General features: G+C 42.2%; 2 protein-coding genes across 6 annotated transcripts in view; both read left to right on the top strand.

Moving 5' to 3' along the window:
• Positions 1-25,895, top strand: part of NRG1 (neuregulin 1) — a 260,030-nt gene that overhangs the window by 110,190 nt on the left and 123,945 nt on the right. Inside the window, exons 1-2 of one of the 5 annotated variants that reach the window (XM_090038932.1) lie at positions 1,566-1,625; positions 1,965-2,667. The exons of 3 other annotated variants lie outside the window; for them this stretch is intronic. In XM_090038932.1, coding sequence (XP_089895058.1) covers positions 2,034-2,667 — 634 coding nt within the window. In that variant the 5' untranslated portion in view covers positions 1,566-1,625; positions 1,965-2,033. Of the gene's footprint in view, positions 1-1,565; positions 1,626-1,964; positions 2,668-25,895 lie in introns of those variants that run through there. One more of the 5 variants, XM_090038936.1, reaches the window with a different exon arrangement.
• LOC149868634 (uncharacterized) lies at positions 1,422-1,695 on the top strand. The gene has a single exon (XM_090038937.1). The coding sequence runs from the start codon at positions 1,497-1,499 to the stop codon at positions 1,665-1,667; it is 171 nt and encodes a 56-aa protein (XP_089895063.1). The 5' UTR covers positions 1,422-1,496; the 3' UTR covers positions 1,668-1,695.

Below are 25,895 nucleotides of genomic sequence, written 5' to 3' on the forward strand. Positions count from 1 at the left end.
TGGCCAGTAAACAGCAGATTAGCAGTTAATAAACTTCCTGACACTTCTGTTGACATGAAAGACTGTATAAAGCTCCATAGGAACTACTATGCTGTCAATAAACCTGGCTTATACAAATTGTACATATATTTCTGGGGAGATCTTTGAAGAGGGAGGTGCACATGGGGAGGACCTAATTTTTTAACTACTATTAATAAAAAGGGAACTTGCTGTACAGTACTGATACTGAAGAAACAAGCATAGGACAGTTCAGAGGGTGTGATTCTGTGTGCATTTTATAGTTATTTGCTCCTGTGCATAACAAGTGCAAAATGCTGCAAAGTCACAGGGGCAAATTTCAGCATGGGGTATATGGGAACAATGAATCATGCCTCTCATCCCTCTCTTTAATGTTTATGTTAACATTCTGCCATGATATTCCCATCCCCAATCTCAGTTATTCTCTCATGACTGATCTCAGCGATGCTGTTCTCCTGATTTACTCAGGTGGGGTGAGAATAGGTCCTTATAGTATGTAACAGATCTTGCCAATACAGAGGAAGAATGGGCTAGACTAAAAAAGATAGTAGAAGCATTGGTATTTCTGGATTCTTTGGACAATTAGTATTTCTGGATTGACTTTGGACAATTACAGAGAGGACGTCAAATGTTTAAATCTCCTGTGTCTGTTACAAGCTGGCTCCTGATGAGCATGCTTATGCACCTGCAGGTTACTTTTTAGCTAATTTATTTTACAAGAAAATTCAAAAGATGGTGCTTGTCCATAAGAACTTAAAGGCAAATTTCTTAAAGGTTAGAATTTAAAAACATGACTTGACCTAAGATGCATCATAGCATTATCTTCAGTAAATTAAACGTATTAGGGTGTTGGGAAAGGAATGCTATCTCTAAGCATCAGGCAGGAAGAAACTGCTGTTGAAAAGCCTGCTTCCCTTGGGAGAGATCAGATATCAGACTTGCAGAGCATCAGGTCCAGCCCAGAAGGCTGCCACCTACACCCCCATCCCCATCCCAGCTTTGTGAGATTGCTACAATCGATTGCCATCTTCTCCGGGCGAAATACTGAAAGGGAGAGCGAGAGAGAGCGCACAACTCCTGCCTGCCTTGGCTCCCTTGATTTGATGGCCTTTATTCTTTCTAATTGGATAAAATAGGAAGTCACTGGCAGTCCTGTGTTGCTGGGTGTGCTGATTTCCCTCAGACCAGCCCTGCGGAGAGGTGGGGGTGGGGAGAGAAAGGAATGAGCGTGTCCCTGTATCGGAGAACCGTGCTGTTGGGGGAGAAGAACAGAGGAAAGTGAACGAGTGCTCAAGAAGGACAAAGAGGGAAGGGGTTGGGGGGTGGGGACAGAGAGAAAGGGAGTTACCATCTTCTTGGCATTGCTCTTCCTTTCGAACCTCTGTGTAATGATATTGTTTGCAGTGATGCTCAGAGAGCCAGCACCTGCTGCTCTGTAATGATTCAGCCTCTTTCAGCCGTTGCTTTAATACAACAGGATGCTGTTGCTACTGTCGCTGCTGCCTCTACCGCTGCTACTGTTGCCGTTGTTACTGATTTTGCTTTTGCTTCTATCGCATGACAGTTGTTTTCCTCATCTAAGCAGACACCAGCCTCTGATGCTCAAGGTGAGAAGCCAGCCTTTCAGTCTGGGCTACTGGTTCACTTAGTCAAACAATTTGATCCTTGTTTTGGGGGTTTGGGGGAATTTTTGTTGTTGTCTTGTTGCTTTTTATCCCCCACAGAAGAGCTGGGATGGCTTGAGAGGCATTTCAGGAATTATAAAAGTGGTCAGGAGACAGGAGCTTGATAATTACTAAGCAATTCTATGTCTCGGGTAATAGAGGAGAGGTGGTTTTTTTAACCTTCTGGAGATTTGGGTGATGATCCTGAGCTCGGACGCTTTCCTGGCTCCCACTCTATGATTTTGCAGAGCTGTGTGATTCTTCTTTTTCTCTGTCTCCTAGTAATGGACTGCGATAGAGTTACGGTCTGTCTCTTGGAGGTGAGCTGGGTTGAGCATTTATGATTTAAATATGTCTGAAGTAGCTGCAGAGACTTTCCCCAGCCCCTCGGCTCAGCTGAGCCCCGACGCATCTCTTGAGGGGCTTCCCACTGAGGAGGACATGCCAGGGACCCAAACGGAGGACAGGAGGGGCCAGGGCATAGCAAGCCTGGCTGTTACCTGCTGTGTATGCCTGGAGGCAGAGCGACTGAGGGGCTGTCTCAACTCAGAAAAGATCTGCATCGTCCCTATTCTGGCTTGCCTGGTCAGCCTCTGCCTCTGCATCGCTGGCCTTAAGTGGGTGTTTGTGGACAAGATTTTTGAGTATGACTCACCTACCCACCTTGACCCTGGAAGGATAGGACAAGATCCAATGGTTTCTGTGGATCCTACTACACTGTCTGCCTGGGTGCTGCATACCTCCCCTTTCCCAGCATCAAGCCCCGAGAGCAAGGTTGAAGTGACAGTGCAAGCTGACAGCTCACTGGTGCCCTCTGAGCCTTTTCTCCAGCCTTCTCTGTATAACCGTATCTTAGATCTATCCCTGTTGTCCTCCATGGCACCTTCACTACCTCCACCCACCCTGGAGCCTGAGGGGAAAGAGACAACCACAGCGTCTCAGGCACAAGCCACAGAAACTAATCTCCAAACAACTCCAAAACTTTGTAAGTAGAAGCTCATTTTGGATTGTTCTGCATCTTCCCTTTGCACATGATGTTGCATGTTTAAGTTCAAACAAACTGAGGTGCGACTTGTGTCATGCTCTGAGGAGTGCCCCAAAGATCTTTAACACTTGTGCTAAACAGGCATGTCAGGGAATGGTGTTTGGTGGTACTGCTATGCCCGGAAAGTGCATTTAAAAGATGTGTCCAAGGGCAGTTCTAAAGAGGGATCTTTGCAAGTTGTTTCACTGCATACTCCATACAGAAGGATCAGCTGATTTACATTTTCACTGGCCTCTTTTTTACAGGAGCAAGCAGGCCATTTCACTGATGAATTCTGGTTGCATATGGCACTGAATCCTGTGCGCTTGCTAATATCTTTGCTCTGTCTGCAAAGCACTCCTGCTTCCTGTGTTTTATTGCTGACAAATGTCCTTGTCATCTTCCTGGGGAAGTGAGGGATTGCAGAAGAGAAGGGTTAACTGTACATTTGTAACAACTCTAGCCAGTTCAGAGTTAATTTAGCTGCCCATTGCAATTTTCCTTCTCTCCAGATCACAGTACAAATCTACACACATTTCTTTCCCTTCTTAAGCAGGTGATCCTGCTGAGCAAGGCTCATGAATGTTTTCTCACTGAGTTTGATGGGATGACTTTTAAAGTGAAGCACTTGTGCCTGCAGAGAGATGCAGAATGGGGACCCCCCATTGAGCTTCTCTTAAGCCCTTTAAAAATCATAGAGCCAGATAATTTTCAGCAAATGAAATGATCAGTTGCTGGGAGAGAATCTGTTTGGCACTCATCTGTCTATCCTGTTAGATCAGAGCAAGTCCGGATCCCAACCCACAAACTGCGTAAAATTGTGCAGCTCTTGCTAAAGGAAAAACAGCATACTGCTGTGCTAAAACATGGAGCTGGTGCTTGAGAGAGAGTTCTGCAGTGGTGAAAACTGCAACTTTCTCTATTGTAAAATTTCCCATAAAGGAAGACGTTTCATCTTATTCCCATGATGTAACGTAGCAGTGCGACTGTGTGGTGATAGATACATATTGGACCACATCCTGATACTACTGTAGTCAATATCAGTTTAGCCACTGAATTCAGTTAGGGTCAGTGATTATTTTGGATTACTTCTGCTACCTTTTATTTTATCTTGTAATTGATCGTGAGTCAGGTCCTCAGCTGGTGTTAGTGCTCTGTACTTGAGCAACTTCAGTGGAGCAACACCCATTCCATCAGCTAAGCATCTGACCTAAATAATTTAATGCTAGATGTTATTCTAGCATTTTGGAAAGGCCATTTTAAAGATACACCTTCAGAATTCTGCCACCTTTGGCTTTGATAGCATACCACCACTAGCTGTTAGGTGAAAAGCAGCTTTTCTGAAGATACTGGTTTTATGAGAAAACATCACTGAAACTTCATTTGTTAATTTAAAGGTCAGCCAGCAGACTGTTGCCTGAGGTAGGGGGACCACATAGGCCCCTGTGCAGTCATGACAGTTATATGAAAGTTTTCTTTTTGTCTCTCACAAGTAATTAGTGCAGAAACTCTTCTTTGCAGAGATATCATCTGTGTGTCTCTTAAGTGTCATTAAAGATACCACAGATGTCTATGAAATCACACCCCCCCCCCCGCTACACCTGGTAAAATGGCTAGAGACTACCATCCAGCTGAAATTATTTGCCAGGGGGCAGGGGAGGACAGGGAAGTACATCAAGAGCACAACTGTGTGCACACACACAAAAAAAAAAACCTACAAAATTCTGTATGTTAAAAAAGGTCTTTTCCTTCCCTTGATCATTCAAAGCCTGAAGAAAATGAAAAAAGATCACCTTTTGAGCAGCCACAGGCAAAAAGCCATTATCTGCATTCAGGTTTATTTACATGTGGGAAATAAATGGGGATCCAGGAATTCTTTTCTCTTTTTCTTTTAAAGATAGATATCTACTAAGTGACTTCCAAGCAGATACTGATAGAAAGGAAGAGGGGGGTGGCAGCTGATTTTATTTGGGTTCCATTGTATGGGAAAGAATTACTACTGCCTAAAAGCCTCAGTGAAGCAAGATTTTGGGGCATCAAACATCCCAGTTTTCTTATGGAAATAGGGTTAGAAAAGCAAGTTGCAAAAATATTGGCTAGAGAGTTTGAAGGGGCATAGAGAGAACTTTTTGGAAACCTTTATAATGTCTCAATAGTTTTACAGCTGTATTTCAAATATGTTCTTTTTTATGAACAGAAAGGATTGTTGGAAAGGTTGACAGATCCTGATCTATGCCAAGTATAAAATTCTGGGAATGATATCCTGAGATGTAACATTTGTAAATTGGATTGCCCTATTATGCATATCAATCTTTCTCCCTTTTTCAGACATCACTAAGTAATCTATTTGCAGAAAGTGCATGAGCTTTCCCTCTTGCAGTGATAATTTTTTTGTCTGGAACGAAGCAAAAACTGTCACAGCTCATGTTTGGTCACTTGCATATCATTTCTCAACCAGACAGTCTGTGGGTCTCAGAATCCAATTCTCTTCTTCTCTTTTCTGTCTAACTCAGCATATTTTGTTTAAAGCCATATCCTTCAAGGTCACAGTCAGTCAGTTGTGGGCTAATTGATTCTTTTTATCCTGGAGTCTAGGATGGAAGGTAGGAGAGAGACAACCCTAGGAATTGTTTCTGGTTGTGTTAGTCCCAAAATCAGTTTAACCTTCTATTATCATACTTTGTATTCTATTGAAACAAAAGCAAAATCTCCCTTTCTTCTTTTATGGCTTTACAGTTTTCCTTTGCTGAACCAAAAAAGTAAAAGCTGATATTTTTAAGAGTTCGCATATGTAGGAGGCATGCCAATCTTAGCTCAATTATATACTGGGATGTTTAATTTACATGGGTGTATATATATGTATAAGTATGCCTTAATAAACAATCTAAACTGGTTAAATCACATTGATCTTAAAAATGCTAATATGATGCAGGAGTTAAATTAACCTTGTTCCCCCCACCCCTCTCATTTTGAATGCAGTCCTGCAACTATACCTCAAGTACTATAATAGTTATGGTTTTCATAGTACTATAATTATTATGTTTCTTAGTACTATAATTATTATGTTTCCAACAGTAGTAATTGTTACTTTGTTTATGTAATATACAAGCCATTCTCAGATTTTAAGATGGTTTCACTTTCTATTTAAATGTGTCCAAGCCATTTTAAGTTTTTAATCTGACTTGGAGGAAGCAGGGAATGGGTGGGAGGGCGTGATGCATATATGTAGAGGATAAATAGAAGATAAATGATATCCTTGAAGCAATGGTGGCTTCCTTATTATCTTGGTAACATTAGGCTTGGCATTAAAGCCAGGGATTGTCTAGGTTCTCCTGACAGTCACAAGGCTTCATTAGCCTCTGCCTTTACACCTTGGGTCTGACTCAATGACATGAGTGCAAAGTGAATATGAAACGCATGCTCTGGCTTTTCATTAGGAACAAAGACAAGGCTCAGTGCAGCAGAAAACTGCGCCCTCCTGCTCTGGCGTGCTAGCATTGTGTATTTGTTTGACTGGGGTGTAATCAACTGTCTAGGGTGTATGGCCAAGGATCAAATTCTGCTTTCGGGTTGGAACACTCAGGACTTAATCCATTTCCCTGGAGCAACTTAGACTCTTATCAGTGTTGCTCAGTGCTGAATTTGGTCCAAGGGCATGGCATTGGTAGCCAGGGCTATTGCACAGCTCTGGAGTGCTGTTATGGTTCACCCCAGGCAGGCCCAGCCTAATCCTGCAGTCAGGTTAGGCCGTTAGTCTTTGTCATAGTAGGAGCCTAATTTGGCATTTCTGCCTGTCTGTGAAGGAAGAGTCGGGCCATACCATGGTGGAATGACTCATCATCATTGCCTCACTGCCAGGATGTGCACATAATGAGATAACTATGAGTTCCTCTCCTGGCTCTGTCAGGTGATGGTTGTCACCTTGAGCCAGCCAGTCCATTCTCCCAGGTTTCATTTCTGCATAAGGGATCATGGAGGTGATTATGCCTTCCTGCATTGTGCAAGTTGGCTATCATTTACGATGTGTTGTAAGGATGAAAACTATTAAGAACCATGGTTATTTATCCTCTCTCAGCTTTGATGGTGCTCTTAATATTTTTTTCCTTTCTCTGATTCCTTCGTCCCAATGAGTTGCTGCCTCTTTCTCTGTCTCTCTTTGTGAAGAGTGTCAGGATAATCACTATGGTATCATTTTCACTAAGAAAGACACATAAAAGCAAGCCAATCCAAATCTGAGAACCAAACTGTATAGCTCAAAAACCAATCCTAATTCCATCCATAGTAATCCATGCATGATGGCATAATTTTTAGTGTAAATGCACCCATTTTAGGGTTGTTTGTTTTTAAAGAATAAAAAACTTGCCTTAAAGTGGCTTTGCAGCAGATTGCACTTAATTTTCATATTTCTACTCTGTACCTTGTTTTCTGTGCTCTTAGCCTCTCTGTCTTTTTCCTTCTTTCTCATTCTCCTAGCTGTGTCTGCACTTAATTTCTTCCTTCTCTGTCTGTTCCCTAACCTCCATTTCATTTCCCCTTTCCAGTAATTTTTCACTTTGCAAAGAACAATCTGTCTGAGGGAACAATACACTCAGGCCTACTATTCCACAACAGGTCAGCAGGGGTTCCTCAAAAGATTGGGAGTAATGGCAGAATGTGCTGGGAGGTGGTGCACTGCCATTGCTGGACCAGGTCGCCTGCCTCCACTTCTGTTCACAGGACAAGAGTAGGGGTTTGGTTCCATGACTATGAAAGTTTGAAAAACATTGCTCTATTCCATGCAAGCCAGGGAGTTCTGCTTAAAGATCATGGGCAAGGTCTTATATCTAATAAATGGGTCTTCAGGAGAGTGCTTGTTTGTAAGTTAGAGGCAGGAGGAGTCTTCCCCAAAGCACAGAGTTAGATGTGCTTCACGTCCCAATGAATAAGGCTTTAGAAGGCATGAGCTTTTTTCAAATAGCCTGATTCTTATGTCTATGGACATCAACAGCTACTAATCAAAAAGAGGTTCTCACGTATGCATATGATGTAAAGCCTTATTTATGCATACCAGGTTAGGCCCTAATCCTTTAGTTAAATGTGATTTCAGAAGAGCATAAGATATCAGCTTTAAAATGTGCAGTAAGGAGACACAGGATATTTGTCTGGCTTTAGAAATCCTGAGGGGCATATCTTCTTGGGCCTCCAGAAACCAGGGAAGGTCAAGCAAATGCTGATATACTGAGCCATCCAGTCTCTGTATAACCCTTAGACACTTATCACTCTAGTAGCCACTAGCCAAGTGCTAATAAGGACTTTGCAGGTGTGTGAATAAGGGGAGTAATACTGAAAAAAACCAGAGCTGTGCATACATGCACTATGTGAGGGTGGGGCATGTGCATGTGAAATAGGGGAGCACAGTGTTTTGTGATGCCACAAATTGTGGATGTTTGTATTAGTTTCAAGTAGCTTAGCCATGGCCAAAGTGCTCAGATCTTCCCAAACATATAATAAAATCTTTCTAGATCTTTCTGCAATCACACATTTGATTCATATGACTCATTTTGAGCAGTTTTGGTTCCTTTAAAGTCTCTCTTCCCTTTTAAAATTTGTTAAAAGCATGGAAATAGTGATTCCATTTGTATGTGAGAAGACTACAAATGATTTAAAATCAATAGGCCAAATTCTGTCCTTAGTAACATTGGTGTGATGCCCCAGAGGACTGCAGACTGTATCTATAGACACTTGGGCCAGAATTTTTCACTGTATTTCGTCAAGAAAAGCTCACAATGTTAGAGGAAAAAAATAGTTTCTCGAGTCTCTGCTCTTAATTTTTTCAGCCTAACATAATAGATTGTGAATAACCATTAAAAAAAAGAATAGCTTGACCTTAACATTTCATTATAAGCCTAACTGAAAATTAGTTCTTTGTTCAGACTGTATTGAACTTAAAGAAGTCCTTGGTATTTTTATTTATACGTGTCTGTGTGATATTGATACGCTTACACACAGATGATACGTTTTTATATATGGTGTGATGGACATAATAATTTACTTATTAAAATAAAGTCTGGGGCTGCATTATATTATACATTTTGAAACCACAGGCAGAATTCCTGAAAAAATGGATAGGCCTAGTATTTGGATTTTCACTGCAGTGGATGATAATTATTAGTTTTCTTTATCTGTTATACTTCTTTTTACTTTTTTTAATAATAAATCCAAGATACAAAATAACAGGTTTGTTATTCAAAAACATATCCAATCACCCAGAATAAAGACGGACGGACACTGATCTTCTATCAGCTGTGCTAAAGAAAGTTCACAGAAGTCATGTTCCCTTCCTCTTCTCCCCACAATCTCCAACAGTTCCTCAATATTTCCATTATCATCTCTATATAATAATTCATCCCCTCTTTTTCCCTAGCACTCTGCATAACATAAATATTATTATCTTCTTCTCATCTCTCTTTTAAATTTTTAAATATATTCTAAATTTATTCTTAAGTGTTCAGTCATAGAACTTGCACTTTGATAGTCGAAAAAGTTCCTCAAATGTTCTGGTTTGGAGGTAGGAGAAGATTCCTTTTTAGCAAATTCCAGAAACACCCATCAGATTTCTAAGTGAACATATTTTTGCCTTCTCCCCTGTAGAACGCTGACTTCATAGGACAACTTTTGCATTTCTAAAACATCCCAAACTTTTCTAAAACGGGTAGTGATTTTAGAAGGTGTGTGTGGGGGGGTGTCACTTCTCTTCCAGGCTTTTGCAACTGTAATTCTTGCAGCCATTAGAAGATGAGTGATCAATCCCTTATATCACTTATATGTTGCAGAGCATTCAGGAAGGTTCCTTCAGAGACTAAGGGATTAACTGATAATTGGCATCCAGTTATTTTTCTCACTGTCTCCAATCTTCTTCCAGAGCAGTTTATTTCTATGACACATCCACCACATGGCAGGATCCTCCCAAATGCCCTCCAACATTTGCCTGTTCCTATATAATAAAAGCATTTAATTTTAGGTGGAGTGAGATACCATTGATACAGGATTTTAATAATTTTCTGTTATTCTTGTGCAGATGTACTTGTGAGGACCATTGTTCCAGATGGTCTCCCATTCTTCAGCACTGATTTCTGTTACAGTGTCATTAGCCCACCTTTTCATAAATAGTGTTTTTTCTTCTATATGGCTATTTAAAATTGCTTTATATAACATAAACAATAGGCCTCTGTGTTTTGTCAGCATGACCAATACTTTCTCTAATTCGCTCAGACTTCTGCTGAGGTTACCTTCCTTTGTACTTTTTAGTGCAACAGTAGTTTAAGTGCATTTCAGTAAAGTACACGTAAAACCCACTTCAAGCTTGCAACGCCAACATAATTCTTTGTTTATAAAATGCATATAGTACTTTCCTGACATCAGATGAGAAGGCAAAATTTGGCTTATAAGAGGGCAAGTGTCAGGTTAGTATGTATTTGTGCATTTGCTTTGTGACATGCAGCTAGAATTATATAAGCAAAGCCTTTTATATTTTAATAATTTGCAGTCTTGCTAATGGAAATGTAATAGATTTGCTGCAGAAACCCAACTCTGGATCAATACCGATGTAATGAGACAGCTAGTTCAGGGAAAAAACATGTGATAGTAATCTACCTGAGCAGAGGCCACCCTGGCTTCATGGCAGAAAAGGGCAGACAGGCCTGATCAAACAGCTGATGTAGCAGGTGATGGAGTGTTTCTTGGAGAAAGAATGTATTTCATCAGGGACATACAGGTGTTAAAAGAAAAGGCATTAAGAATGTATTGGTTACAATTGTGGGATGGTACTGTTTCTTAATGCAACTAAAATACATCTTTGGGGAGAATCGCTTTATGGAAACTGCATCTTTTATAAGATGAAACTATGCAAAGTGAATAAGGGAGTGTTTAGGCTCTCTTTAGCAACCATAAAACTTCTTAAAGGAGCAGGAGAGAAGTCCTTAAATCAGGGGGATCCCTAGGTGATATTAAACTGGTATAGCTGACTGTTCTCTCTCTTCTCCCTATTCCATGTAGGTAAAGGATACCAAATGGGGTTGAACAGGGGCAGGATGTGACGGGGCAGAATGACTGGTACAGTGGCTGGCTGACTCTAGTATAACCTAGAGCTGCCTTAAGGCAAAGCAACTTTAAGGTAAATCAGAGGCAATTTGGGCCTCTGGCCAGTGCAGGATAATAATGCCAGAAAGGTGGCTATACTTCCTCTTCTATTGTACTTTACTATTATCAGTTTCCTCCTATGTGACATTTCCTAGCTAAATTCTTTTTGCTTTTTATAATTCTTTTCTTAAAATGTCCTGGAACTACTTGGTAGTGGGTTTTCATATCTCAGACTTTAAAAAAAAAACAGTGCATAATGATTCAGTTTTTAAGATGAAAGGAAATCAATAATGGCTCGGTAGTCACATGATGCTAGGTAATGTATATGAAGCAAAACTCTTAAGCATGATTAGTAACATTGTTCAGTTTCGCTTTAGAAGGGCAGAAAGAGATTTGAATCTTACACTTTTACTAGTCAATTAATTCTTATGATTATACATATCAAAAGGAAAAAGAGTATCCCCCACACTAAAAAAAAAACTCTCTTTATTCAAGAAAAAGACTCCAACTTTATGACAAATTACTTGACTCTTCTAAACTGTTGACTAAAACTCAACATGAAGGTGCCAGAAATAGATCTCAATTAAAAAAAACCCTACCTTTTTGCTACAGGCAGCTACTTTAGTGATGGTAATTCAGGTTTTCAGCCTTACAGAGAATGGCCTAGATTTTGATTAATGCTAACACTCTTTTGTTAGAGCACTCTAAAAAGGCCTTAATATAAATTAATTTTGGGCCCTAACACACAGAACCCTTTGTTGGCACTGCAAATTCAGGGACATGGTACCATTTAGCCCTCAGCATTGTTTATGGTTCTTGTTCCTTTAAGGGGTGCATTGATGTAAGCAGGCTTAATATTAAATTGTGTGAACAGTTTAACCTTGCTACTCATAACTTTACAAATTTCAGTAAATACTTAATAGGGGTCTCTGTGTACATGCAAATGTAATTGCATCTATCATAAGTGGATTGGTTCCTTAGGAATGTGCATTATTACCTGTGCTATTATAAGGCCCCCTAAAGGCTAACTGCTGCCTTGTCTTGTCTTGCCTTGCCTCTCTCTTCCCCAGAAGACAATGTAAAAAGGCACCTGGTTTATTTGCAACAAAAGTCATTTCTTTGCGGGTCCTTGGTAACAAAATACAAAGAATGGGTGGTACGCCAAAATGCCAAATATTGGTGAAGACAATGTGAATCCTGTTAAATGATTGATAGAATTGTTCCTGTTCACCTTTGATATCATTATGTCATTACTGACTTAATGATACTTCCCACAGTTTCCACTGCTGGAATCAGTAGCACTGTAGTGAGAGTTACAAATTTTAAGCTGCGATCATAAAATCAAAGAGAAGTAGGACCTCTAGAGGTCATCTGGTCCGTGCCCCTGCCTGAGGTAGGATCTTCCCTATCCAAACCATCCTTTACAAACCATAATCTAAATTCTACATAAATTCACAACACAGACCAAATACCCTTACTTGCCACAGGTAGAGCAGGGTAACCACAGTTGCCAACATCCTGCTTCTATGCAATGCTGTCAGTATATGCTGAAGGGATCCTGGGAAGAGAGCCTTGCCCCTGCTACAGAGGAAGGTAAAATCCCACAGTCCATACCAATCTGATCATGGAGTAAAATTCCTTCCAGATCACAAATATGCTGGTCAGTCTAACCCTAAATGGAGGGGCAAGACCCTCTAGTCAGGCACCTCTGACTTTGTTCCCAGCAGGAACATCGGCACACCTATCAAAGTCCTCAGCCTTGTTGGCTGTGGCCAACACCCAGTGCCACTGAGGAAAGCTTAAAAACACTCTGACACATGTAGCAGGGAAGGGAGAGGAGGCAACCAGCAAAGCCCAGAAGCATGGAGAATACCCATAGGAGAACATAGGCATAGCTATGCCTAGATCATCCCCAACCAGTGGGTGTCCAACCTCATCTTGGACACCTCCAGTAATTGGAGAGTCCACAACTTCCCTAGGCAGTCTGCTATTCCATTGCCTCACTATTCTCACAGTGAAGTAATTTTTATGGATATCCAATCTAAACTTACTTTGCTGCAACTTTAAGCTATTCGTCTACATCCTCCTCTCTGCAGCAAGAGAGAAAAGGTGCGTCCCTCCTTCTTTATGGCAGCCCTTCAGGCGTCTGAAGAATGCTATCATGTCTCCTCTTAAGCACCTTTTTCGCAAGCTGAATATGCCTAGCTCCTTCACCCTCTCCTCACATGCCTTCCCTTCCAAACCCGTGATCATCTTTTTTGCCCACCTCTGGACCTCTCTAACTTCTGCATGTCCTTTTTAACATGTGGAGCCCATGGCTGCACCTGGTGCTCCAGATAAAGCCTAGCCAGTGCCAAGTAGAAAGGCCGTATCACCTCCTGTGTCTTGCACCAGCGCTTCTATTGATGCATCCCAAAACCACATTGGCCTTTTGTATGGCTTCATCTGCAGACTCTTATCAAGTCTGTAGTCTATAAAGGCATCAAAGTCTTTTTCTGTAGGGCTGCCGTCCAGCCAGGTGTCACTCTCTTTTATTATTATTATTATTATTATTCCTTCTGAGGTGTAGCACCTTGCATTTGTCTGCATTGAATATCATCCTATTACCTCTAGCCTAACTTTCCAGTCTGCTGAGATCATTCTGAATTGCTCTCATCCTCCAACATGGTCGCAGTCTTGTCCAGTCTTATGTTTTCTGCAGACTTGCTCACGGAGCTTTCTACAACAACATCCAAATCTTTAATAAACACATTGAACAGCACTAGGCCCACAGCAGACCCCTGTGAGACTCCACTTGAAACCGCCTGCCATTCTAACATGCGCCATTTAATAATTATCCTTTGCTTGCTACTGTTGAGACAATTATCAACCTACCGTATAGTATTTTTATCTGGCCCAAATTTCTCCAATTTGTTTATGAGAAAATTGTGTGGGACCTTGTCAAAAGCCTTGCTGAAGTCCAGATACACTATATCCACAGCATTCCCTTCATCCACCCAAGCAGTTACTGTGAGATAGTGCTTATGCTAAGCAAGGCCTAGCATCAAGAAAAATGCAGTAAAACTCCCAGAATGCTTCTAGGAGGTTGAGAAGTCAGAGATTGACATTCTGGTGATCACCATCTGACCCTCGAATAGAAATACTGACAATGATATAAATTGCAAGCAAGCAGCCTCTATCTTGAAATACGGAAACCGCAAGGCTAAACCACAGTGACGAAAGATAACTACATATCATGCAAGTAAGGTCTGGTAAAAATTATAATAAAGAGCGTATCACCTGATATTATAATATAGATGGGTTAACTAGTAACTAATAGAAGTAAAAATTAGAAATACATATGTATAAGTGTTATCGTATATAAGTAATAGTAAAGTTATGTTAGAGGCATCACTCTTAAAGTGGGGACAGTTTTGTATCTTTTGTCTAAAAAAAGATAAGGGACTCCTTTTAAATGAGCTATTGACCAATTCTGAGACTACTGAATCAGGCAGCCGCACCTAGCCTTCAGGTTAGAAAGCAAGGGCCTTATTTGGGAACCTCATGAACCAACAGACCTCCTTAGTTTATGACTTTGTGAAACAATAAAAGTTTTAAATTGAACATCCAGGTCTCAGCCTGTGCTTAATTCAGTCCTTACATAATTCGGCACGAACTCACACAGTTACTTTGTCAAGTTTGTTCAATGCATTTTTTTTCATAAATCCATGCGGACTGCATGTGATCAGCCTTCCGTAGGATATGCTTCAGTAATTTCCCAGGTATTGAGTGAGGCTAACCCATCTGTTGTTCCCAAATCCTCCTTTTTGTCTTTTTTTAAAGAGGGGTACTACGTTGGCCCTTTTCCAGTCCTGTGGTACCTAATCCACATTGTATTAAAGAGCAAGATGCAGGTGTGAGCCCAGGTTTTTGTTTAATACCTTTAACTGTAAAGTAGTAACTGGAGATACTCAGGAACAAGAAGCCTACCCCATATACACAAAGGCTACTCAGATGACTAATTCTTGTGTTACCCTGGAGCTCATGGACTGTGTCTTCCTAGAACAGAAAACATACACTGGAACCACATGTGTGCCACCATTGCTTGGCAATGCTGTATATATGTGCTTCTCCGTCATCTCTGTTGGGTCAAGGGTGTTTACCCACAGAGCTGAATGGCCTCAGTTCTTTCAGGACTGGATTCTCCCTCCTAAACTTCCCCTTGAGCAAAAAGAAGCTACATAGTCTAGACACACACCCGAGGAAAGACTTTGGGATCTATCCACAGTTTTTGTCCACCTGCCTGTCCTGCTTAGGAGTATAGTCAGGACAGTGAAGGTATCGTGCTATGGCTCCAGACCTGTAATTTTAAACCTTGCTCCAAACTCTTGCCAAAGGCTGTTCCTAGTGTCACACCTGTAGTCATTTGAACTTGGGTGTCAGGGCTCTTTGGATGTGATACCAGCCACATCACTTGCCTGCCATTAGTTAGAGAAGCTGGTATGTTTTAACTGCAATAGCCTGATGGGACAGTAGGCTGAGATGATCCTTTACTTTTTTTTTTCTTATGTGGTGGGTTCTTCTTGGCTTCTATCTTACCACAGATCTCTCCAATGATGGCAGCACAACTGCATTGGCTCACCATGCTAAAGTTTCATAGCCTCCAGTTAGTCTACATTTCAGTAGGCCAACAATTAATTGTATGAATTCAGGAGCCAGGTAGTAATAAGAATAGCAACTGCTGGTGCCATGGTTCAAGAAGATAAAACAAGCAGGTTGTGATACATATGCAATGCATCACCGTTGTGATTTCTAACGTCTTGGAAGGGCATGGTACTGGACAGTAAATTTAACAATATGGAGACATTGCAGTTTATTAGAGCCTTAGAGATTAGACAGAGGAAAAGACAAATTATACTAGCTGCCATGAAGACAAAATGTTGCCAACTGTGGCTGCCTAGGTGATGTCAAAGATACCAAAGTTATTTTCAGTACCTGTCCAGGAGGGGAGTTTGGTTTATATTGTTGGCAAATGTCAGTTTTTTAATAGTTCCTCTCTAGGTCCACAGCGTAATGACCAGGGATCCTGGTTTTCTCTGATTTAAAAAAAATCCCCCATTTTCAGTCCAAAAGAAGTAACCTCATATCCACATTTTCCATGATTTAAATAAAACACCGTGTGTGTGTGTGTGTGTGTGTGTGTAAATGGTATTTCATTTTAATCATAGAAAAATGTGGATTTGGGGTTACTTTTTTTTACCAGAAATGGGGGATTTGTTTTTAAATCAGAGAATCAGAGTCTAGTTCCAGCTCCCACAAATAATGGATCTTCCATTATTTCCTATGGGAGACTGTTCCATAGCCTCATGCACCTGGCAGCCAAGATTTTCAGGCTGGGTTTTTGCTCACCAGGCTTAATATAAAACAGGAGTCTGAGGTCAGAATCAGGTCCACAAAGAGCCCCGTGGGTCAGATCCAGACCCAGTAACAGTAGTATGGCAGTTAACAGAGCCATTGCTTCTCCCTCCACCCCTGCCAGTGACATGCATTCCCATCCGAGCTTTGCCAGTGGGAATTTGACAGCAAGTCTCACAAACAAATTCCCAGCCTCTCTACCAGTCCTACAGTCTGGATCCACCCTAACGGTCACATCTTTAACACCCATGCTATGAAGTATTACAGCAAGCTTCAGAGATTGCTGTGAATCTTACCAATGCAGTCCAACAATGCTAGTTTCAAGAAAAACAGAGATGATAATACTTTGTAGGTTATTTTGAGATTGATTAATGAAAAGTCCTATGGAAGCTAGTTGGTTTTGGTACCGTGACTAGGGACAAAAGAGAAAGAAAATCTCAATTATTTTTACCTTGTATTATGTTATACTATACAGGATAAATATAAATTTGATATTCTGTTAGAGAGCATCAGAGAGCAAGGCACAAGAAAGATTGAAAGAGCATGGAGTTGCTGAGGCTCTGAGACCTTTAGAGCCAGCATAAGGAGGATCTTTGGCCGGCAGTGCAAGGGGAGAGTGAGAGAGAGAGGAGGATTGGAAAAGTGTTCGTATTGTAAGAGATATGAAAGCAGGACACAGAGGAGGGAAGAGATGGATCTGCCTAGGAAATCTGAGGGAGCACAAGTGTGTCCCCCTACCACACTGGAAGAAAGTATGCAAGGCCTGGTCCTCAGTACCATAAATCAGGGGGTTTCAACCTTTTTAAAGAAATGTGCCCCTTCTCAGGGAGGAGGGTGGCGGGGCTTGCACATGGCTGTTGCTGCCGCCTGGAACTACCACGTATGCCTCTGTGGGCTGCTGATGGGCCTCGCACCTGGCCAATTGCTCGCTGCCCATCAGCAATCCATGTAGCCACATGTGGAACCAGCCATGTGAAAGTAGCATGGAGAAGCGGCAGCATTGGGTGGTGGTGGCCACTGCCGCATGCAACCTCTCCTTCATCCCTCCCCCCACAGCCGGCTGGCTGGCTGGTGCCTGCACGGCCTGCAGAGGGATGCTGCTGCCTTCCCCCTGCCCCCCCTCCATGGCCCTGCTTCTGGGAGGTGGCAGTGCGGGGCGGGGCGTGGGGGTGACACTCTATCCCCACTTGCCTGTGCATACCCCCTAGGACCTTTCCAAGTACCCCTGGGTATACGCATACCCTCAGGTGACAACCCCTGCTATAAATATTCTGAGGAAGTTGCAGGGTAAATAGTCCTCCTTGTAGAAGTCTTTGCCTTTGCAAAAGTTCCAGCCCCACTCCATGGGACTGGCTCCAGAATCCCATTTTCCAAAGCGTGGATATTTGAATGTCCCAAATTTTTTGGCTATATTCAAGTTCTGAGGAAATATGCTGAGTCCTTAAAGATGGGAGAGAGGCGTGTGCCTCACCAACTCTTTGCTCTTCCACCTCCAGCCTTACCCACTTACTGGGCAACCAAGAAGACATGCACCCTCTCCTATGGGAGCAGTGAACCTGCAGACTAGCAGTCACCAAGGATCCATTTCTTAATGACCTCTTCCAGTCATTCCCCTGGAAACTCACAGTTCTTTCTGAAGATAGTCTTATGACATTTCACAATTCCAGTTGTGCCTTTATTCACATCCTAGCTTCATCTCAGGATTCAAATCAACATTGGTAGATTTTTTTGTGTGTAAGTTATCAATAACAGTATTCTCAATTTGTAGTTTCTTCAGCCAAGTAGTTTATAGATACGTTCGATTATGAGCAAAGAAATGCCGTGTTTCAAGATCCAAGAGGCAATCAATATGTTAGTGCATGGAGTCTATTTTTCAAAGCTGGTTAACCAAAAGATACTGTTTCATTCCCCTTTTTCTCTATAAAATAGTCTATGAATAATAAAGCCAACATATGTGAGCCATTTTTTAACATACAAGCTTTCAGGTATATAGCTGGCAACCTTTCCGGTAGTTTTTTCTTGCTTGCTTCAAGGGTTTAAATTGACCGTGCCATAGAAATTAGTGGAGGTCTCTTGGATCAGTAGCTTTCTCAGTAACCCTATAATTTTACTAAATTGCTGTTAATCAGCAGTTTTGTGTTTGTGCTGTTCTTAGCCATGCTATCTTGAAATTTCAAAATATCTTTTTTTTATTGTCTACTATGAGCATATGCAGAGAATGAATTAATAAGAAGCTAACAAAGTAGAATTGTTTAGCTGTGTGTTTCCAAATGAAGTATAAATTCACTTTCCTCCCAAAGGGCAGAAAGTGGGGGGAATTCTATCTAATATTGACAGCTTGTGGGGGAATATTTTATTTTCAACATATACTGTGGACCCAGCAATACTTTTTTATGGCCATTGAATAGTACTGAACTCAAGTGGATGACATAAAGACACAGTGAAGCTTTGCTGAGTTATTCTTTTACAGTCAACCTAGAAGGATAATATATTCCTGGTAATTGGTACGAAATTATAACCCAGTAGAAAAATTGAGCAGGGCTCAAAAATTGCTACGGGCATCAGAGAAAGATAGCATATTCCTAGTAATTAGCACTAAATAATGCTGTAGTAGAAAAATTGGAAAGGGTTCAGAAGAGTCACAAGTCCTGGAAAACCTGCCTTACAGGGAAAGACATAAGAAGTTCAGTCTGTTTCATTTTTCCAAGAGAAGGTTAACAAGTGACTTGATCACAATTTACAAAGTTGTTACAGGTCATTGCATAGATGAAAGTCTTCAGATAGTAAAAATCTCTCATCCAAACTGTAGTAAATGAAGGTATGACAAGGGGCAGAAGCTGAAGTGGCATAAATTTAGTTTAGAAACAAGTTGGGGCGGAGGGTAGAGGAATTAAATGTTGGAACAAGTTATGGAGGGGTGTGGTAGATTCTCAGGGCTCAGACAGAAGTTATAGTTATTGTGTAATCAGTCCCTTGAAAGCACTCTATAGCTGTCCCCCCAATCACACAACAAATTTCATTATATGAAGGTTTAAATAAAGGTGCTCCAAACTAGAGCCCCTTCATTACCTTCTGTTTGATTGGGTGGCTAGACTGATGCAGTCCAGCCACACCCCTGGTTCTGTCTGCCTGATGGGAGGGGGAAAGGAGGGAGCTTGGGCTGGGCTTTGCCCAGCCTGCACTAGAGGGGGGTTGGGTGGATTGAAACTCCCTGCCATAGTGGTGCTCCAGTTCACTGGCCCCCACATTGTCCAGCCCAAGCTCCATCCCCTGTCTTCCCCCACTCCACTTGTGCAGACAGGACCAGAGCTGGGATGGAGGGGGTGTGGCTAGTGGAGAGAAGCTGCAGGTCTGCACTTGTGCCAAAGTAGCTCAACGCCCCCCCTCTTTCCTCCCCCCCCAGGACCATTGTGAAGGGAGAGAAAATGGGTGAAGCAAAGAGATCAGACCATTCTCCTTTTATAGCTTTACCATTTCCTATTGCTTCCTGAAAGTCATAGAGTGGGGCAGTAGGAGCCAAACCAAGTGGCCAGCTCACAGCCTGAAAAGCAGGTGAGGTGCTGAGTGTTTCTGTGCTACCACAAGGAGGAAGGGAAACCTCCATGCCAAGTTCAGATCCCCATCCATTCTACCAAGACTACTTCAGCCCAGTGGAACAGACCAGATAGAATAAAGATACTCCAGGGAGAGTGGCTGCAGTATATGCTCCAAACCCATCCTTACCTTATGGAAAAAAATGTTCATTATAAGCAGAAAATTACCTTGCTTCTAGTGGTTCTGGTACAGTGGGAATCTCAGTGGCTGTTGATGGCTGGGTCTGCTCAGTTGTGCACAGATTGGGCAAATGTACTAGGTTATCAGTCTTTTTATGACTTCACTCCATTCTTCCCAAGGCCCTTTTTTCCATGAGAATGCATGTAATCAGGGGAAGATCCAAAGAGGGTGCACTGGTGTACTTATACCCCACTTTGATTCCTGTTACACCCAAAGTATAAAACCAGCTGCCTAGTACTAGTGGAGCACTTCTAGTCAGGCAGGGCTGAGGGAGTCAAGTGACTTCATGGCTCATTATAATTTACCTGATTCCTCTTATAAACTCTTCATTCCACAGGTATTAATGGCAAGGGATGCTGGTTTTCTCTGTTTAAAACTCACAAATTCTCTACTAAAACTTGCAAATTCTCTGATTTAAAACCCTCAGAATCTGCATTTTCCATGATTAAAATGAAATACTGCTATATAGATATCAGTCAAACCAAAGTTTTGTTGATATAGTTATAATTTTAAAGCAATTTGGAAGCCTACCAGTGCCTCAGTCACTATAATAAAATAAATTTTAAATACCTATACATTTTGGCATTTTATTTGGGGTCTTTTATCATGGAAAATCAGAACTCCCCCTGCCCCCTTCACTCACAAAGATGCAGGTCCAGGCCCCTCACTCCCCACTCACAGCACCCCGCCCTCCAGCCCTGCCAGAGGGGGCCCCTAGCTGCCAGGACTATGGGGCCAGGGACCCAGACCCACAACCCCCTGCCCCACTGCAGCAGTGCCCAAGCCCTGGTTGCCACCCACGGGAGGCAGCAGCTGATGCGATGGCGCACAGAGCCTGGCTACCCTTCTCCCATGGTCAGCATGGCCAGAGCAGAGCCTGTTGTGAGGGGGTGGGAGGAGGAACAGATGAAGGCAGTCCACTGCAGGTGCAGGCTTCCCTGCCCCGATGCCTTCTGCCTGGGAGCTCTGCAGCCCAGCAGTCAGGACCCGGTGCAGCTGGCAGAGCAGGACCAGACAGGGAAGTTCGGTGCCTCCACTGGGAGCTCCACACTGCCATGGTGAGGTATCTGCTGCCCACCCGGCAGCAGTGAGGGGCACAAGTCCATGCCACCACCCCCACTACTGCTGGGCAGGCCAGGGGAGCCTTGCCATAGTGGTGCGGGACTTGTGGCAGTTGCACTGAGCTTCCCCACCCTGCTTTCACCTGTTGTGCTGGGTCCCACCCTCTGACCTGCAGAGGCCCCAGGTGGAGGGCAGCAGGACAGGGAGCCCATGTCTGCAACAGGCAGCCCACATCTGCGCCCACCCCACGCACAGATCTGGGGGTCATGTGCCTCCCATGCCTCCCCCAGGTGTGCGTGCAGTGACAGGGAGCCAGACTCTCCCCTGCCCCCCAGATAAGCTGCCTGTGGCTCTGTCCTCCTCCTTCTCTGGGCCCTGCAGCCACGCATTCAGGCCCCAAACCCCTTGCACCACCTATGCTGGACAGTAGGGCTGTGCATTGCTTGGGTTGCTGATTCAGTTTGGAGGAGATTTGGCCCGATTCAGCTACCGAATGTCCAAATCCAAATTAAATTGGGAGACCAATAAAAGGTCCAGATTGATTCGAAGCTCTCCGAATCAATTCAGAAAAGATTCGGAGAGCTTAGGTGATTTGGGCAGTCCCCACTCGCCACTGCAGGGAGCTGACCGGTAAGTGCCGGTAAATGCAGCAGGGGTTGGGGGAGGGAGGGGAAGGGGGGAGAAGGAGTGGGGTGGGGACAATAGGGGGGCCCCTGCCAGGCCCCACCCCTTATGTGCCTTCCCAGCTCCCCTGAGCGCCCCCCGACCCCCGCCTGCCCTCCCAACTCTTTAAAAAACAAACAAACCCCCCCCCAGATCACTGGCTGCTGCCAGGCAGGGGGTGATCCCTGCTGCCTGCCACTGCCCTGTGCTGCGTGGGGGTCTCTGCCATGAGGCCCCATCCCCTGCCCACTCTCCCAGCACCCCCCTTTCCCTCCATGACTGCCCTGACCGGCTCCAGCATCCCAGTTCTTTTTTTAAAAGCACACAAAAAAAGCCCCGCACTCACTGGATGCTTCAGTGGCCATCGGGGCTTCTGGGGGCTCGTAGGAGCCCCAGCCCTGCTCAACTCCCTCCCTCCCTATGGGAGCTTCATTTCCCCCTTCTTAAAATGAGAAGATCCAGGTTTTACTGCATTTTTCCATGGTGAACGGAAAATCCACATCCCTGTTAATGATCCTCTCTTCTTTTAAATGGTCTTTATGTTCCCCCAGTTAAGCCATCCTTTGTTCAATCCTGCTGTCTGTTCACTAATCCTGGTAATGAAGCTCCTATTTCACAGCCCTACAGTCTTTTTTTCTCTCATTCCAATGATGTTCTATTTGCTTTTACTTCACTGTTAAACTGAATAGTACAGCCCTGTCACCTAGTGTATTTGTAAAGCTTCTAGTTCTTTTTTAACTGGAAAAAAATATGTGTTGTGTTGTGTTATATGCAATTATGCACCTCATCATGTGCACTCCCTTTTCAAAATTTTATATCTGCCCATGCATGCAATGTACAGCAATTCACTTTCTCCCTGCCATTTTTGGCACTACTTTTGAAGTCCTTAAACAAGCTGTCATTGGCTTAGGCCAAGCTAACATCTATCCACTAATCCATATATTTCCTACAAGAGTGCATGAAGGACAGCTCAGCTTTTAGATGCTTAGTGACTTCTGGTTACTCAGCTGCTAGCTAGCTATCCAGTGGCATCTCTTTCAGCCCATGAAACTAGAGAAGTTTCATCACTACATTGCTAGTGATGAGGGAAAGCTATAAAACCTTTGTAGTTGTTGTTGTTGTTGTTGTTGTTGTTTTTATTTCAATAGTAGCAAAGATCCCTGATAAAGTAAATGCAATATAGGGAACTATGATATTCATTTCTTTACTTTTCAGCCATGACTTTTTTAATACACTGACATATTAACTATTGATTTTGATTAAATGAAATACCTTTCAAGATATTGCCAGTAAGGTCAACAGTTTGAGCCTGAATTACTTTTCTTCAAACAAGGAGAGGAGTGAAAGCTTAATGAAATGAAGAGAGACTTGCACAGGTGAGCGTTCTGAGGCCTCTCCCCTTACATATCAGATATTCTTTTAGAAAATACTTTTTCTTATTGGAGGTGAAGAAGGGATAATCTATGAATATGGTAATATTACCAGAATTGTTCCTTAATTACTATGATTAAAATAGCTAACTCTTGCTTTTCCTCTAAAGTTTGTCCCCTTTTCATTATAATGACAAGATTATATGAAGAATAAAGACTTAGTCAAGTCAAAACTTGTTAACAGTCTCTCTTTAGTTTTCTATTACAAGTATAGAAAAAGGCTGTAGTAAATTCTCATTCCACTTTCTGGAAACTGCAGACAAATGCTTTTTTATTTTTTTTGCTGCTGTTGTTTAATAATGGATCGTTGAAACTACTGTTTATTTTATTGCTGACTCTAATTTGCCTTGAAAAATAATGCAGGTCATTACAAACAGGGTTTTTGTTCCAGCTGGTACAAATGCAGAATTCACATTGGTCTGTTCCGTTACAATTATAGTGGGGTCCTTTATGTTTTCTAACCCACAGATCCCCTACCCCAGCACTATCTATAACATACTATTTGTTCTGTTCATTAAAACCAGAAGTTCCTTTTACATTAGTAGTCAGCACGAAAGGTATTTGTGAAGTATCAGGGGAAAATTAACTGGAAGGGCAGATATAGGAGGTTGCCTTATGCTATGAGTATGGGGGGAGAGTAAGGCCCATGTATGCATTTTGGTGTGAATCTCTTCCCACCTTAGTTCAATTAATGGACAGCAGAAGATTTTTTTTCTTCTCCGATTCTGTGAGCGATCTAGGAAGGGGTTTTCAGGGCCATCAAACCAAACCTTAGCATTTTATGGGAACCGCTGTCTAAAAGGACCCACAAGATGTCTGTACTCGTCCCTCTTGCACACCAGAGATATAAAGGGACTTACAACATGGTAAGCACCTGAGAAACAGTAGCAAATGCCTTCCCTCTGCCTGGAAATGAATTAAGTTAAAATGTGCTTTAATGTCTTAGAAGGCGGTGGCCCTGGGAACAACCCATAGAGAGGACTGTTGAAGGCAGGGGTTAATGCAGTAGCTTAATTGAAAAAAGAAAATAAGCCTTAGTCAAAAGTGAGCTAAGAAACATCCTAATATAACCCAGTCATTTGCCCATAGTGTGTTAGAGTTAGGCTGCTGCTTTATGAGCTTCCATTTCTAATGATCTCAACTTCAAAGGCTCAAAATTGTTTATGCTTCATTTTCCTGCACTGTACTTAGCCATCTTCTTCCTTCTTTTGAAAGCCTTCAGACGTGTGCTGCTTGGCATTCTCAACGTACATAGACCTGTGTGATCTCCTCCTAAATACAGTTGACTTTTTGAATTATGCATAAAGCTGTGATATAGGGACAGCACTTCATAGCTCCTATTTGGGGGTGATGATGGAAAGAAGAGGAAGGAAAAGTAATATACTGCTGCTTCTCATTTTTCAAGTTCTTGCCGGGTTAAAAGCAACCCTTGAATTGTGTCATTTTTTTCCCCCTCGCCTGACTATTTAATCACCTGTGAGAGTAACAGCTAGAATTCTGTAGTAAGATTTATTATGCTGCAAACTGTCAGCAAAGTGCTTCTTTCAGTCAAGCACTGGGAAGTAGCCCGGTTTAGAAAGCTAATGCACTTCAGTACAGAATAAAAAATAAATAAAAAATAGTGATTGTGATTGAAATGTTACAGTGGCTTTGGCCCTTTGGGCTCCATGCTAAATAGTACTGAGATTCTAGAGAAATTGTTCTGATTAGGGATGCTCTTGAGCTGCTAGCTACACTGTTCAAACATGTGGTATGACAAATGTTTTGAAAGGGGAAAGCAAAGGCTTGCAAGCATTTACTTTGCAAAGAATGATCTAATTGTGGATGTGACGAAGTTTAAATATTAGTTTTAACTGTTCTTGTGCTGGTGCTACAGAATTCACACTATTATCGTTCTTGTTATGTTTAATTGTGTGGTAGTAGCTGCAGCTATAGACCAGGATTGTATTGCACCAGGCCATGTGCAAACAGCACAAAAAAACAGTCCCTGCCCCAAAAAACATATTTTGTTGCTGAATAATGTTCAAATTTCTTTGAAAATGAAATGACAGCATCAGTAAATAGTCTATATATCAATGTAATACTATATTTTGTATTGCTATGTATATTTTATATTGGTATATATTGTTACATTTTATTTTTTTAAATGTAATGCAAAGTTCGTAATAATTTGCTGCCAAATCCTGGTTTAAAGGAAACGCAGGTTCCTTCTGTCTCCTCCTTGCCTCTGTGATATCATGTCGATTCTCCTTGCCAGTTTCAAACCTAAAATTAAGATGGGATGACTGGGTGGAGGGGGGGGCCTTTAAAAAAAGAAAAAAAAAGACATTTAATGGTAGTAATGCACAGTATTTCCATTTGTGGCATTTAAATGTTACAAGGCTAGTGGATTAAATCTATTTGTAATTCTAGGAGGCAAATAAGTTACTGTCATCAGTAGTGTCCTTAATTTACAGATGAGGGAATGAGTCATGATGAGCTTGTGGGTAACATATGCAAAAGTTTTCTTCTAATTTTGCATGTCCCAGTTGAGAGCTGTGAGGACTATTATTTTTCAGATATGCTGAGCACTCGGAAGTCTAATTGCATAGGCCCAAATTTACAAAAGGTTTCAACTAAGTGACTTGGCCAGGGTTACACTGGGGCTAGGGACAGGAGTTGTATATAAACTGGTTTAAGTGATCAGAAACTGGTTTAAATCTGTAGTAGAACACAAATTCAGTGTACATAAACCAGTTTTAAAATGGA

This window comes from Crocodylus siamensis, chromosome 3 (assembly GCF_052110815.1).
Source record: "Crocodylus siamensis isolate JL-2025a chromosome 3, ASM5211081v1, whole genome shotgun sequence".
Lineage (NCBI taxonomy): Eukaryota > Metazoa > Chordata > Crocodylia > Crocodylidae > Crocodylus > Crocodylus siamensis.

Bases quoted from the DNA above. Each gene is read 5' to 3' on its own strand.
- LOC149868634 (XM_090038937.1), top strand. From the start codon at position 1,497: ATGCTGTTGCTACTGTCGCTGCTGCCTCTACCGCTGCTACTGTTGCCG.